This window comes from Caretta caretta, chromosome 4 (assembly GCF_965140235.1).
Source record: "Caretta caretta isolate rCarCar2 chromosome 4, rCarCar1.hap1, whole genome shotgun sequence".
NCBI classification, from domain to species: Eukaryota; Metazoa; Chordata; order Testudines; family Cheloniidae; genus Caretta; species Caretta caretta.
In genome coordinates, this window is record NC_134209.1 from 150768237 (window position 1) to 150784850 (window position 16614).

Sequence of the window (16614 nt, forward strand, 5' to 3'; positions counted from 1 at the left end):
CCTGGGCTCTGCCAGGGTTTACAGAGCATCACCTAGGCCAAGCTTCTCCGACGTAACCTTGCCCTAGATCCACTCTCGTGGCCTCCTCCCCAGCCACGCTGCCGCTCCTGGCAGCTGTGCATTCAGAGGGGTTGTACTAGACAATCTCCACTCCCACCTCCAACCCGGTCTCTGTCTCCTCTCCGTCTCCACATGCTGTCTCTGTGCAATTCACACACGTCAGCAGCCTTGCCCATAGCCTCACGGGAGTGAGCAATGAGGGGGCAGAAGGGGCATCAAATATCAGATGCATTTTGTGTGCGTCGGGGGCAGGATGGGGAAAGGAACAATAACCTCTCTCGGGCTGTGCACTTTGGACAATAAAACACACTGGGAACTAGAAGGTTTCATAGCATTTCATTTGTAACCACAGTGAAATCTGCAGTATTGCATCTAAGGCATAACAGGTGATAACATACACATTCTGGCTCCCTCCCTTCCAGCCCACATTGAACAACAGGTGACCCAGGAGAGGCTCCGCATGACTCTGGACTTCTTGTCTGTTTTGGTGATGGGACGGGATGCAGCAAAAATACAAAGTGCAGTAGGCGGACAGACAGCTCCTTTGTGCTACAACATGAAATTAACGTTCATTTGATCTTTCTTCTGTCATGATTTAGGGCCCCGTTTTGCCCAATTAAGTCCGTGGGAGCAGCAAACTCTTCTGAGAGCAAAATATGGCCCTGTGGTTTGAACTAGGGAAAGTGGAGGGTATTATATGGGGATGAAATTGAAGCAATACCATCCAAATGTTTTTGTTCTATGTAATGGTTTATTTAGGGAATCTGAAATCAGTACCCTTTATTAATGTTCTTTTCCCTCCATTGAACAGCCACCCTGGTTTGTTATGGTAGGGTTGCTCGGAAATGCTGGGAAAAACGCAGTGGTTTCTTAATGCAAGATGGCTTGTGAGAGTTTGAGCTGTAAATGTGGGTTTGCTCTAGTAGGGTTACTTGTCAGTGCCGGGTGCACAGAGTGGTTGTTGGTTTGGGTTGCTAATAAGCATCTGGCTGCATGCACTGGTTTGTTACAGCAGGATGGTTTATCCTTGCTGGGTTGCTGGCTCTGAGGTTTTCTTTCTGAGAGAGTTGGAGGTTATATAGCAGTGTGCTGGGATAAGGAGTTTCATGGACTCTGCAAGCAGATGCAAGAAGAAAAGGGAAGTGGAATTTTCTGCCTGATTCCCAACTGCAGCCTTGATGGTGCCTCTTTGCAATGAGTGCAGAGTAAGGAGATCCTGCAGCCAGCAGAAAGTACAGCACATAATACGTTGACACAGGCTGGGTATGGAGGAAGGAATAAATGAGACACCCACATAGACACAGGTGCATCTGCAAAACATACGGAGCCAACAGATGTGAAAAGGACATGAAATACTGGGTGCAAATAACACAGGGAGTTGTCCATACACTTCTCTTTCTTAGCCCAATCTTCTTAATGGAGAAAGGCTGGACTCTAATTTAACCCAACTTTGACTAAAACGCAGCAGTCTAATGTCTACAAACAAACAGGGCTGCAGTTTCTGACCTGAAATGCCTGTCAGTGGGGCTGGGGGCTGTTTGTGGAGCTGAATGGCAATCGGATAACTGCATCTGGCATTGGCCACTGCTGGAAGACAGGGTACTGGGCTAGATGGACCGTTAGTCTGACTCAGTCTGGACATTCTTATGGTTAGGAAGAACCCCCCCCCCCCCCCCGCCATCAGCAGGCTATTCCATCACTGACTTTGACAGAGTTTCTTGCACCTTTTTCTAAGCAGTTGGGGTTGGCCACTGTTGGAGACGTGATATTGGGATAGATGGAACCTTGATCTGAGCCAGCCTGGTGATTTCTTTTCAGAGCTGTGTATGGTCTTCAGGGCAGGGCCTGTTGCCCCTTGTGATTGCAAAGACTGGCATGTTCTGGTGCTAATCTCAATAATTAATAACAATGTATAAGGGATTTAGGGCTTGTTTCGTCTCCTCTCAATCCAGCAAAGCACTTAATTATGCGCTTCTTCGGGGCTTCCATTTAAACACATGCTTAAGCTCCGTGCTGGATGAGGATCACAGGGTCGCTAAGGGTCACCTTTCATTGTGGCTTGCTCTCACTGTGCACTTTGCATGGAGGGTTCAGGTACTGAGTGAAGCCGACCTACTGGACCAAACTGTCAACCCACTGGAGTCAATGCAAAAGGTTCCATTTACTTATTATTATTAGGGGGAGGGATAGCTCAGTGGTTTGAGCATTGGCCTGCTAAACCCAGCATTGTGAGTTCAATCTTTGAGGGGGCCATTTAGGGATCTGGGGCAAAAACTGGGGATTGGTCCTGCTTTGAGCAGGGGGTTGGCCTAGATGACCTCCTGAGGTCCCTTCCAATCCTGATATTCTATGATTTCAATGGGGCTAGGATTGAGCCCACAGACAATGAAAATAGTGGAATAACCTTATTGGAAAGAGACATGGGTCTTCTCACCTTTCACGTCCTTATTTTGGAAAGTGCTAACTTACTAGGGTAATGGACACAGAACAACAACCTGAAAAGACCAGATCCATCTAGTCTAGGATACTGCCTCCAAGAGTGGCCAAGGCTAGAAGCTTTAGAAAAAGATATAAAACCCTTTTCATCCACCTAGCTATACCAGGGGGGAAATTAGTTCCTGATCCCAGCTAGTGATCAGCTTACGTCCTGAAGTATGAGGATGGGCAACGAGAGGAAATGCAAATGCTGTTCTCATACAGAGAAATATGCATGTTCAAATATTGCGATCCTTACTCAGGCACAACTGCCACTTACTTAAATGGGAATTTGGACTGAGTAGGAGCCATAGAATTTGGCCTCCAATCCTTTAAAAAAGAGAGAGAGAAAAGAAAAAAAACGTATTAGGCTATTTCCCTCAATAATATCGTGTGGCAGTGAGTTCCAAAGGTTAGATAGTGAGTGTGTCTTAAATTATTGCCTTTTATTCCCAAATCCTGATTTAGAAGTTGAGGGGCATTAAACTGATTGTAATGTTGTATATTTCACTAGTGTTGCCATAATGTGATTTAACATTGCAGTTTGAGTGACACGTACATGTTTCTTCGGGGGAAGGGAGGGAATGGGAAACTAACATTGCACTGTCTGGCTCATGTGCTTATTCCTTCGGTATGTATTCACTCTGATTCCATTTAGCATGTTTGCAATGATACACTGTGAGGAGGAGGGTAGCTGTCTTGGAGGGGATGCAGATGGAAATGAAGAGTGCTATGGAAAGAAATCCTTGTAGCCCTTCTGAAAGCAAAACCCTCACTGAAGAGCGAGGGAGGTTTGCTCCAGTAATTACAATCAAATCCTGCCGTGCATTTGGTTGCTCTAGATTCTAATTCTATTCCTCTTCACAGTTTGATCCTGCAGTCCCTGTGTAGGCAAAGATCACACCCATTGACCTCAGCAGGAGCAATAGGTGCATTGTAACTCGCTTTAGGCTACACAGTGCTTTATATACCAGCTAATTCATCTACATTGCACAGAGGGCGAAACTAAGGCAGAGAGACTTATGCAAGGCCACCGAGAAAGGTATGACTGGAACTCAAGAGCACTTGGCTTGTCAGCCACTAAGCAGATCACTAGCCCACATTTCCTTTGCTAAGGACTGCATGATCAGTCATCTACACTGTCTCCGCAAAGCCTCGCAGAGTCTAACCAAGCCATACCAGACAAGGCCGTTTCTCAGTGGTGCATTGATATTCAAGCTTTACAGAATGCAGCATATAAAATAAGGGTAAAATAACAAATATTCCAAACTGGTATCAGTTACATGCTGCTTCTGAAACATTATTGTGCATACTGCATCGTTGCAAAGTTATAGCTGCTTTTTGGCAACAGTCTAGCATCCAAGAGCATGTGTTTCTTTTCCTTCTCTGCACCGCCACGCAGGCCGATGTGGAGTGGTCACTGATGTCAAACGGTGCCGTGCAGTATCCCAGGATGTACTAGACTCTCTGGCCCTCACTGGTGCCGGTTCAGCTGAAAGGTTTGACCAGTTTCATAGCAGCGTAGTTCTAAGGAAGGGAAGGAAACGAGAGGGGGGAAAAGAACAGACATAAAGCAAATACAATATAATGGCACATATATGTTAAAATGTTCTTCCTTCACATTGCTGCATGGCCCCAGCTTCATGGCAGGAACTGGTATAGAACTCACATCCTCAGGCTGCTAAAAGACAGGTCTATTACATGTGAGCTAAAAGGGACTCGCCTCTGGTTAGCAGCAGTACAGGGCTTTTGATACACAGGCAAGTGGTTCTGATTCCATCCAGTAGAGAGCAGAGGTGTCCGTCGTACTCACTAGCCACTAAACCATTGTAGTTACTCTCCAATTCTGTTTTCTCCTTCCATCTTATTTTTAAGATATCGAAAGTCGCACCTCTTCCCACACTAGTGTGTGCAGGGTGCTGCTGCCTGTCTCCTCCCATCAGCCCTGGCCTCAAACAGCCCCCCCACCAGCCTCCTTGCTGCAACTGAGTTTTAAACCCCCACTGACTTGCTCCAATCGCTCTGTCTCTTTCTATTCCCACTGTCCCCTTATCACCTGCTCCCTCTCTGTGCTCTTGTCCAGTCTCACTGCCAGGGATGCAAGAACCTTCTTCTCTGCAGATCCTACCCTCTAGAACAGACTCCCTGTATTGCTCTGACCTCAGCTGAAAGCTTCCCCTCTCTCACTTCCTTGTGTGTTCCTCTTAGTGCATTTCCCCTCTGTTATTGGCCTCATGGTGCAATGTGGCATTCCCCCCAACACACACCCCCATACGATATCATCCCCTTACTGTTTTCTGTGATTTCGAGCACCTTCTGCGAACCCTTGAATTTTGTATACTGCAAAGTGTCTTGCGATACAGGTTGCACGGAAGGAACTATACAATAAAGCCAGGGCATGTCACATTCTACTGTCGGCAGAATGCCCCCTTGAGAAAGGAGATGATAGTAACATGCCGATTAAAGGCTGGTTATCAAGACCATAATAGAAACATGTTAATAGGCGTGTTTATGTCATTTGGAAAGAGCTATATTTAAACTAGCTTTGATTCAGACACACGACCCCCCCCCCCAGCCAAATTGGAAGTTTCTTCTAAACACACTGAATCTAATTGGTACAAGATGTTCTGTCTTAGAATCATAGAACAGGAAGGGACCTTGAGAGGTCATCTAGTCCAGTCCCCTGCACTCATGGCAGGACTAAGCATCATCTAGACCATCCCTGACAGATGTTTGTCCAACCTGCTCTGAAAAACCTCCAATGATGGAGATTCCACAACCTCCCTAGGCAATTTAGTGTTTAACTACCAAGACAGTTAGGATGTTTTTCCTACTGTCCACCCTAACCCACCCTTGCTGCAACTGAAGCCCCTTGCTGCTGGTCCTATCCTCAGAGGTTAAGGAGAACAATTTTTCTCCATCCTCCTTGTAACAACCTTTTATTTACTTGAAAACTGTTATCATGTCCACCTCAGTCTTCTCTTCTCCAGACTAAACAAACCCAATTTTTTCAATCTTCCCTCATAAGTCATGTTTTCTAGGTCTTCCATCATTTTTGTTGCTCTCCTGTGGGCTTTCTCCAATTTGTCCACATCTTTCCTGAAATATGGTGCCCAGAACTGGACACAATACTCCAGGTGAGGCCTTATTGACGTGGTATAGAGCGGAAGAATTACTTCTCGTGTCTTGCTTACAACACTCCTGCTCTGCAAGGAGTCACTCTGTTGTTTTTAAAAGACAAAAACTAAAAGCAGGTTACAAGCAAGCTCTTTTGAAAAGCACAAGTAAAGTTTGACTAAAGGCATCATGATAAATTACAGCGCCTAGCGGATTAGGAGGCTGTTTGCCAATTGAGCGTCGCTAATAATGCCATAAATCAGGCGAGCAAAACTGGGGCTGCTTACCAAAAGTCATTAGAAAAGCCTCCAGTGGAATAGAACTTTCTAATTAATTACACACCATTTGTCTTTCCGAGTCTATCCTCCAGAATAGTATTATTTTTATGATTTGACTGGTTCCCTTTTGGAGGGGAGCAGGTTTCCTGTCCAGCTTTGAATTTCTATTAACGAAGTGCTGAAAGCCAACTAGGATTATCAATCAGTGCAGAAAGCAAGCTGTAATTAGAATGAATGGCAATGGAAGCAAAGCTGAGCTTGCATAGCACAAATAGAGCTTGAAAGGGGAGTAAACAGCTGTGTGAAAAAGAGAGCAGAATCCAGCTGGAATGAGCGTTACATTTTTGTATTTTGGTGGCCGCTAAAATCTTTACAATAAGCACTTTGTCAGGTAGATAACTTTACTGGGGTATTCCCTACATTTCATAGATTCAGAAGGCCAGAAGGAACTGTTATGAGCCTCTAGTCTGACCTTCTGCCTAACAAAGACTAGAGAATTTCATCCAGTGACAGGCATATTGGAAGGCAATATCTTTCCTTATTAAGTCAAGCTCAAATGGAAAGCCCATTTAGGTCGAAGGGGGTCTTTTCCATTAACTTCAGTGCACACTGGATCAGGCCCCAAGTGAGTGGTACTGAGCCTGACAGCTGGTGGTAGAGATATCTTTTAGAAAGACATCCAATCTCAAGTTAGAGAGTTCAAGAGATGATGAATTTACCACAGCTCTTGGTACGTTTTTCCAGTAGTTAATTACACTTGCTGTTAAACACACCATCTTATTTCCCATTTGAATGTTTCTAACTTCAGCTTCCAGCCACTGGATTTTCTTATGTTTTAGCCTGCTGATTAAAGATGCCCCGATGACAGACAAGGTAGAGGGTATATAGAAGGATAGGAATTTTCCAGGGAACATCACCATCAGAGTCCTTATGTGCAAAGGTAATGGTAAAGATTATAAGTGGCAACCACTGTATGAGTAAAGTTAGTTCAGGCTGTCAAGTAATCCGGCTGTGTGGAACAGTCTCCACTCGATTCAGGAACCTCAGACTACCAGCTTTTCAATATTTTGTTTCCATTTTTGCAAAACCTGACAAATTTTAGAGACAATCCACCAAACCTTGCAGTTTTCCGCTCAAAACCAGGATGTTTTTTGAGTGGAAATGGCTTCATCGTCAATTGAAAAAGGTCAATTTCCAATCATCTGCCAAAGTTCAATATTTCTGTAGCAAAACCCACAAAACTGGGATTTTGGTACATTTCCGTGGGAAAATGTGGTATATGGCAAAAAATTCATGAAAAAAAGCAATGGACTCACAAAGCAGCATGGAATGAAAGTGCAAATAGGGTTTTCTTTTTTTAAATATTGCCCCAAAATATTTGCTGTTTGCACAAAGCCCCAGTGGGAGGAAGGACATTCTTGTGAGTAAATTTTGAGATTAGGCCTGAGGAGATCTTTGTTCTATTCCCAGATCTATCAGAGACTTGCTTTGTGACTTTGGAAAAGTCACTTAGCCCCTGAATCGGCTAAACATGTGCTTAAATCCACCCCTAAGTCCTTAGGTGCTCTGCTCATCTGGGGCCTTCTCAATTCTCCCCTCTGTACAATGGGTGAAATACCTCCTCAAGCTCACAGTTCAGTTGTGGAGCTTAATTCACTGACATTTCTAAAATGAGCTGAGGACTTAACCAATTAAATCAACTGTAAAGCTTCCCTTGACTTACGTGGGGGTGCAGAATCAAACTGTGAGAGCCATGGATGGCAGGAACTATGCCAGGGAAAATTACTACTGTCGAAAGCCCATGGCTTAGACCTATGGATTGGCAATTTGCTCTTGGAATGTCTGATGACACTGGCTGCCAGAAACTGGCATTATTACATTGGGCATGGGAATCAATCCATGAGTCAGCTGGCTTGTTTCTGTTTCCTGATGGGTTCCTTTCTGCCTGAAATTCAAGGGCTCTTCAAGCTGTCACAGGATAAGAGGGAAGGTCTTCTCATGGATTGGTAACTGGTTAAATGATAGGAAACAAAGGCTAGGAATAAAGAGTCAGTTTTCAGAATGGAGAGAGGTAAATAGTGGTGTCCCCCAGGGGTCTGGAGGGACATTCAACATATTCATAAATGATCTGTAAAAAGGGGTAAACAGTGAGGTGGCAAAATGTGCAGCTGATACAAAACTACTCAAGATAACTAAGTCCCAGGCAGACTGTGAGGAACTATAAAAGGATCTCTCAAAACTGGGTGACTGGGGAACAAGATGGCAGATGAAATTCAATGTTGATAAATGCAAAGTAATGCACATTGGAAAATATCATCCCAACTATACATATAAAATAATGGGGTCTAAATAAGCTGTTACCGCTCAAGAAAGAGATCTTGGAGTCATTGTGGATAGTTCTCTGAAAACATCCACTCAATGTGCAGGTCTATAAAATCATGACTGGTGTGGAGAAAGTAAATAAGGAAGTGTTATTTACTCCTTCTTATAACACAAGAACTAGGGGCCATGAAATGAAATTAATAGGCAGCAGGTTTAAAACAAACAAAAGGAAGTATTTTTTCACACAACACGCAGTCAACCTCTGGAACTCCTTGCCAGAGGATGTTGTGAAGGCCAAAGCTATAACAGGGTTCAAAAAAGAACTAGATACATTCATGGAGGATAGGTCCATCAATGGCTACTAGCCAGGATGGGAAGGGACGGTGTCTCTACCCTCCATTTGTCAGAAGCTGGGAATGGGCAACAGGATGGATCACTTGATGATTACCTGTTCTGTTTATTCCCTTTGGGGCACCTGGCATTAGAGCCACTGTCGGAAGACAGGATACTGGGCTAGATGGACCTTTGGTCTGACCCAGTCTGGCCGTTCTTATGTTCTTATATTATATTCTATTCAGAGTAAGCCTTAGCTCCTGCATTGTCAAGTCCCTCAGAGTCTCTGGTGGAGATGCACCCCAGGTAAGGACATGGAAGCAGATTCCACACACCTCAAGATCTGGGACCTTTGACAACATTTTCCTAGCTAATACAAAGTGAGGAGGGCTCTCTAGCTCTGTACTCATAGGCCCATCTATGGAAAGACAATTCCTCCTTGGATAACATCCTGTGACACTAAATAACCTGGGCAAGTTTAGTGATGAGCACACAGTAGGAGGGCTTAGGGGGGAAAAAAGAACCAAGAAAGCTGTGGATCACCCTGATGAACCGCTGAGGAAATATACGCGTTTCGGCGACCCAGCACGAAGGACCTCCAGCAAAAGAAGCATCCTTTATTTGAGAAATGAACATACCACCAGAAGACGCTTCTACCCCCGGTATGGGTAGCCAAGTCCACAAGTGTGCACCTCAGCTACAAGAACAATGCTTGCTGGCAAAAAGGTAAGTGTGTGGGGCTTAGGGGCCCATGATGCAAAGTATCGTGCAAGATGCTTGATGTCTCTCTACAACAAAGTCAGGGAGAAGAAAACTGAGCAAAGCAGCACAGATAAGATGTTGCATGGGATTACCTTTGCTGAAGAGACAAGCGTTCACTGAAGAGACAAGACTGAATGAAGCTGTGACTCCAGTCTTTAAACTAGCAGACCTCCCACGGTTCTATAGAGCTAGACTAGAACAGCTGTGGGTGGCTGGCCAGGAGCATTCACAGCACTGAACTAAAATCCTGCATCCTTTCACATATGCCAGGTGTCCAAGCACAGAAAAGACATGATGTGCTCCATGCCTTCAACCAGGATATTGGACACACCCTCCGAAAAGCATGTGAGGAAGACTCTGACAATAGCAAAAATTATTCCAAGGGATATGTTTCAAATGAAACACAGTTTACTGGATCATTTGACCCAGGATGCCAAGCAAGATCTGTGTCTGAGGCACTATCGGCACTGATGTCCATGATATTGGATGGTCCAAACATTAAAACTCAGAACAAATTTCCATTCATCCAACTACACTTAGGTTGGCACACCTGTTGCTGTACAACAGCAATATCCATCGCCGTGAAGTACCACAACACAGCTTGAGAAAGATCTTTACCAATCAACATTGGTTTGACATTTCATGCACAGACACGAAAAAATGAGTGAGTGGATACCATCTTTCAATGTGGATTGTCCAACTCCTAAGACAGTGTCGGCCATCTGTCCCAACGTGGCAAACAGTGCATGCCAACACTTCCATTATGAGAAATGTTGTCTGTCTTCTAAAGATTTGTGGTGGTCCATTCACTACTGTGGATGACATAGACCACAATCCCAGCTCCAACACAGCCACAGACTCCTTCCACAGAACTGGGATATCATTTTTTCAGCATCTCAGTACTCAAGTAGAGGGAGTTGTCTGGGAGATTTCCAGCCCAGACCATGAGTCTGCAGCATCAGTGATGGAGACTATCATCACTTCCTGAGTCTTACACAATTGTCCCTCCCTTGATCTTGAAGAAAACCAGTGCTGCCATCCCGGCAGCAAAGGTTGACATCAGGACTGATTGCCAGCTGATTACCCAAGCCCTGCAAGAAGAATGCAGGTGGCTTGAACAAGTAAGACAAGCAGCAAGCCTGGATACCTTCAATAGAGATCAAGACATTTCCTGGGCAGTTTACTTCGCCAGCAGACAGCCAGTGCCAGATTTCACCCCAACCATTACTGAGTTTCTGCTCTTTCCAGGTGACTCCAAGTCTGTAGCAATGGTTCAGCATGCCAGGAGGTGATCAAGAGGGCTGTACACCACCTAAACCCATGCCAAGTGCCCCTGACTGCTGTGAATCAGCCCATAACCAAACAGACACAGTCGACCTGGCCTGCTGGGTACGGAGAGGACAAATCAGTCATTATGCTGGGTGGTCTTCATCTGGAAATGGCAAGTCTGAAGCTGATTGGAGATTGGCTAGAGGACAGTGGATGGACGGAAGCCCTTGTTCAGGCCAAAGTGGCCTCCCCAGCAATGGCTGATCCTTCTAGAAAGTGTCTCATATTGCATGAAGTAGGCATGCCCACCAAGTAACGGCCAGCAATCTGTACATCTTGGTCCCAAATGCAGACACAGAAGATCTCAGGGAAGGTGAGGCCTCCGTGGGGTATAATAAATGGTGTTGTCAGGTGCACAGCTGGCTCTCAGCTTGGTTGCTAGGCAACCCAGCAAGCTCCACTGGCCCAAAGAACCGTCTCCAAGTGGCCGTGCTTCCTCACTGGGCAGGGGAGCCAGCAGCCAGCCGTGTGAGCCTTGCGGCAGCACCGGGGCTGCTCAATACGTCCTACGCCCGCAGCTGTGTTTGCTCTGCTCCTGGTTCCAGTCCATGTTCCAGCCCTGCTCCCACCTGGTTCCAGTCCTTGTTCCCGCCCTGCTCCAGCCTGCCTCTAGCCCTTCCTCCAACCCTCACACCAGCCAGGACTCCTGTCCGCTCCAGTCTAGTCCTTGCCCTGCTCCTGATTCTGACTCCGGTTCTGACCTTTAGCTTGGCTCCTCGACCCTGGCTCCAGCTTCACCCTCGGCCTGCTGCCTGACTCCCGGATCTACGCTCACCATTACTCTGTGAGTAACCACCATGCAAGATCCTGCTCTACCGACTAGGTAGGCTGCCCGTGCCCCAGCAGCTTGGAGTGTGAGCAGCCCAAAAAGACCAGACATAAGGAGGGTGCAGGCATAACAATGTGGTGGTCCCTCCTGGAATGACTCCGCGGGAGCCAAACTCCCCCTTACAGAGTCAGTCAGGGCCTTCCAGGAACTGCAGACCAAGGTTGCTGCACTTTGGGATGAGAATGCAGTCTGGCGGGCCCAGGCTGTGATGAGACAATGACACAGGGATGCCACCCTCCAAGCCCCGGCGGTGGCTACAGCCCCCGACCTTCACGCATACTGTCCGCAAGCCCATGGTCCCCCAGGTTTAATGGGGACTGTGCCAGGTTCTGGGAGTTCTTGAATCAGTGTTGCCTGCAAGTGTTGAGGTCACCCCTTCTCAGAAAAGAGTGCAGACTTAGTTAAACTGGTTTCAGAGTAACAGCCGTGTTAGTCTGTATTCGCAAAAAGAAAAGGAGTACTTGTGGCACCTTAGAGACTAACCAATTTATTTGAGCATGAGCTTTCGTGAGCTACAGCTCACTCTTCATCTGATGAAGTGAGCTGTAGCTCACGAAAGCTCATGCTCAAATAAATTGGTTAGTCTCTAAGGTGCCACAAGTACTCCTTTTCTTTTTAGTTAAACTGGACACCAAAGACATTGCAGACTCTGTGAGGGAGGTTGAGACTTTGTGAGAGAGATTGAGAAGATCGGGCAGCAGCAGTTCCACATTTGTAACAGAGACAAGACAAAATCAAGCCATTAACAGAGCCTATCAAGCAAAATAAACTCCCTTTGTTCAGCAGACCTCCTGTAAGGGAGATCTCCAAGACCAAATTGCAGGTCTCATGGGGAATGGGATGTTTCAATATACTGACGACTGTGAAAGACTTTCTTGTTTCTTAATTCATTTTAGGCTGCATGTTTATGTAAACTTTATATAAACTGCCTTTTTGACACACAGCGATATCCAGTAATGCACAGATCAATCTGATATAGCATTATTAGCAAAGAGATATGTCACTTTCTGTTCGTGAAGAGAAATTTGTAAACTTATTGTGTTATTTTTCTACATAATTAATATTTCAGTAAAGACACTGGTGACATGCTACAGAGCATGTTAATTATCAATATTTTTGTGCAAGCTCAAGCCCTCGCAATCCATTGCGTTAGTTTTTAGGACACCTAATACAATAGGAAGGCAAATGTACAGAAATAAAAACCACTGGGAACCATAAATAATCAGTAACAGAAAAACGTCAATAGAAAAATTGCATTCAGAATTGTAAATGCTGCCGCAGAGGGAAAGACTACAGAGGAGACAGGAGTTCCCTGTGCAGAGAAACCCACAGGGAGCGGAAGAGTGATTGGCTCAGCGGAGGAAAGAGAAGCTAGGATGCTCTAGGGAGAAGCCAGAGGCCTGCAAACCAAAGGAAGGTCGTGTTAAACCCAAGCTGTGGGGAAGTCGCTTGGGGGCTTGGAGTTAGGACGTGAGCCAGGGAAACAGCAGCATATCAGAAGAAGCAGCCCTAACTGCTTAATAGACGGTCCCTGAGCTGGAACCCAGAGTAGAGGGTAGACCTGAGTTCCTCTAACAGCCCTGAAGAAGGGGCGTACAAGCCCAACAGAAGGAAAATTTAGCCTAGGATATGGCTGAAGACTGACCCCAAAGGACGGGCCAAGGAATAAACCATAAGGAGGTCAAAAGCTCTTTTGTGTTGGGACATTTAGTGAACATTCAAACTGGACTTTTTTGTGAACCCGGAAGGGGACTGAACTGTTTGGGACTTGGCTGGACGGCTGAGCCATGGAAGACCTGGTGAGAGGCAGACAGCCTGCAGGAGGCACCAGGGACAGGGGCCCCTTGCAGCATCGCACCCTGACACAAAGGGGAGCTAGGGGTAGTAAGGACACTACCTTCGAGCACCACCATTCAGGAAAGAGGTGGACAAACTGGAGGGAGTCCACAGAAGAGCAACAGAAATGATCAAAGGTCTAGAAAACCTGACCTCTGAGGGAAGGTTAAAACTGGGCCTGTGTAGTCTTGAGAAAAGACGACTGAAGTGGGGGGGGGGGCCTGAGAGTCTTCAGATGGGCCAGAGAAGTTACAAAGCAACCGGGGATCAGCTGTTCTCCACGGCCACTGAAGGGAGGACAAGAAGTCATGGGCTTCATCTGCCACAAGGGAGATGTAGGTTAGATATTAGGGAAAACTTTCTAACTCTAAGGGAGGCTGTGGAATCCCCATCATTGGAGGTTTTTAAGAACAGGTTGGACAAACAGCTGTCAGGGATGGTCCAGGTTTATTTGATGCTGCCTCAGCACCAGAAGATTGGCCAGACGACCAAGGTACCTTCCAGTCCGACATTTCTATGAGTCTATAAAAATCCTTAAGCTCTCTGCTGCTCTGAGACCTTTAGCTCTCCGTGTCTCAGTTTTCAGCTTTTATCTCACACCCTTTGTCTGTATAGATCAGTGGCTCTTTTCCATAATGCAACTTCCCCAAGTTTCCCCTCCCATTTACTTGGAACACCCTCCTCCATCCTTCCATTACCAATATGGGAAGGAAAGGCAGTCACAACCCACTGACACCTGCTCATGACTCCCAGACTGAGAACATATGCGTGTAAGCTTTTCAGGGACTGTCTCTTACTGTCTGTACATGCCACGCCTAGCACACTGTTGGCTGAAGCCTCTATGGACTACTGTAATCCAAATAATAATAATAAAGGCTTGTCCTTTAATGTATGCACTCTGAATTGTAACAGTGACTCTTGCCAAAGATCTGTATGTTATGGGTATCTAGAGTGACCAGACATCCCAACATTATCAGGACCTTCCCAGCATTAGGGGCTTTGTCTTATATATGGAACTGTGCCCCGCCCCTGAAAGAAAGTGTCCCGATTTTTCACACTTGCTATCTGATCACCCTAGGGGTAACCCCAAAACAGAAACAATCCCCACTGTTCTAGCTTTAGTACCAAAGGTTGATATTTAAGAGAAAGGAACTAAATCTCCAAATGGGATAGACAACCCGGTGACCCAAAAAACTGGGTGAAGCCATTTTAAATAAATAAAAACAGAAACATTCCATGAAACAGTCTAGCTTTCACGAAAGATGACTAAGCCTGTCCAAAGTAAAATGAAATACAACAACAATTTGCTAGGAACAGTCAGAGAAAAACACAAGCAATAATGAATGTAAATTAATATTCAGAGCTAAAGGATTTTTGTTTCTCTCCACTTAGTTTTAGTACCATAATATTGTAACAAATCCTAAACCACTGGAAATGTAAAGGAGACAGTAGGGATAGAACGGAGATCCTCCTGCTCAGAAAGAAGAGTCCCTGCTACTTGAGCTAAGGAAAATTGCTTGTAGTATAGGGCATAGGAAACACAACTGACCATTTCTGATTCTGTCCAGCAGAGGACGGTGCTTCGCACTTGTCTGATTATGTCTTTTTAAATAATAGTTAGCATGTAACTGATCCTTTCTCAGATGAGGCAAGTATTATTGTCCTCTAGTAAAGATGGGGAACCGGAGATAAAGAGACGTCTCTAGAGTTGAAAGCCAGGGACTCCAGAGCTGAAATCTTTGTCCCTCATATCTGTGTCCACAAGCACAATCTATTGTGTGTGATCTCAAATGGTTTGAAAGAGATTACAGTGCTTAGGATACTTGAACACTTTGCTTTATGGCTGCACACGAAGCAATCTGCAAATGCAGCCTCTCTCTTGGATAAAGATATAAATTACCCCAAAAGAGTGTGTGTTGGCGGGGGGTTATAGATGTACACGGCACAGAATTTGTTAAGTGCTGGAAAGAAAGAGGTCGGTCATTTTTCTATCAGTCTGGGGAAGGGAGGAATGGGATCCAAAACACAGCATGAATTATTTCAGTGTTTTAAAAACAGGAGGATTTGAAACCCATCCCCAGGCCAAGCTGGAAGGCTGGAGGTTTGGTTATTTATTTATTTTGTTTTGCAAATGGAATTGAACACAAGGCAGAAAAAGCCACTGTGCTGATTAATGAGGTGGGATCCTTTCCCCTCTGTTCCATACATTATATCAGCGGAACACTCCTTCCAAGCCCTGATAATGAGAGATTGGGCTGCTTGGATCCCTGTAAACTATCCTGCATCTTTAACCAATTACATTTGAACATACTTTCACTCCTGCTCAATGGAGGGGGGTGGGGAAAAGCTGCCTTTCTCTTCAAGTCAGCAGCAGAGCTTTCCATCCCTGGATGGCCTTCCACTTGGGGATCTCAAAGCACTTTGGAAATCAATGAAACCTCACCACCTACCCCGCGAGGCTGGGATTAGTATAATCGCCATCCCCATTCTACACATTGGGGAAACTGAGGCACAGAAAAGGTATATGACTTGACACACAGCAGAATCCAGACAGACAGACCCTGGAAACCCCCACGATCCCCATCCCTGGGGCAGTTCATTGGCGCTAGCAATGGAGATAAGGCTAGTGCAGGCCGACCATGACGAGGTGTGGCTGAGAAAACAAGGACATGCCCACGCTAGGGCTATGGGCGGAGTTGTGCCGACGGCAGGGCAGTGGTGGGAGATGGGTAAGTAAAATGCTAGCGTAGCCACGGCATGGGTGTTGGTTCTAATAGCTGCCTGGGGGGCCTGGCAGTGTTTCTCCAGCCCCTGCTGACATCGTACCGGGAAGGCGTAGATGAAAATCCCAATGAAGAGCAGCAGGATGAAGACCACGACGGCGACGAGAAAGACCCACTTGAAGCGCCGCCATAGGATGTACTTCATGGTTTTGTAGGGGGAGGTGAACCACAGGAAGGAGGTTTCCGGGCGCCTGCAACCAGGACCATCAGGGTTAGCTGTGAGCTCGCTGCACGGGATGGCCCCCTCAGCCTTTAGCGACTGCTGAGCACGACAGGCATCTCTAAGGGGGACTGCGCCCAGTCGGACGCGCCGCGGAATGTGCCGGCTGAACCCCCACACAGCGATCCTGGGTGCGTCCAGGCAGAACATGCCAGCTGAGCCCCCACTAGATATGCACTGACCAGATGTCCCCATGGTACCATCTGAACACTCTTGGATACCATGGGTACATCCTGGCACTACATCCCATCTGAGCCCCCGTGGATGCCA

The 16614-nt window shown here is 46.1% G+C and overlaps 1 protein-coding gene across 6 annotated transcripts in view; it reads right to left on the reverse strand.

Moving 5' to 3' along the window:
- Nucleotides 1-377: 377 nt before the first annotated feature.
- DYSF (dysferlin) overlaps nt 378-16614 on the reverse strand; it is a 304292-nt gene continuing 288055 nt past the window's right edge. For all 6 annotated transcript variants that reach the window (XM_075128161.1, XM_075128162.1, XM_075128163.1 and 3 more), the window contains 2 exons: nt 16168-16315; nt 378-4062 (listed from right to left, as the gene is read on the reverse strand). In XM_075128161.1, the coding sequence (XP_074984262.1) occupies nt 4024-4062; nt 16168-16315 (187 nt within the window). In that variant the 3' untranslated portion in view covers nt 378-4023. The remainder of the gene's footprint in view (nt 4063-16167; nt 16316-16614) is intronic.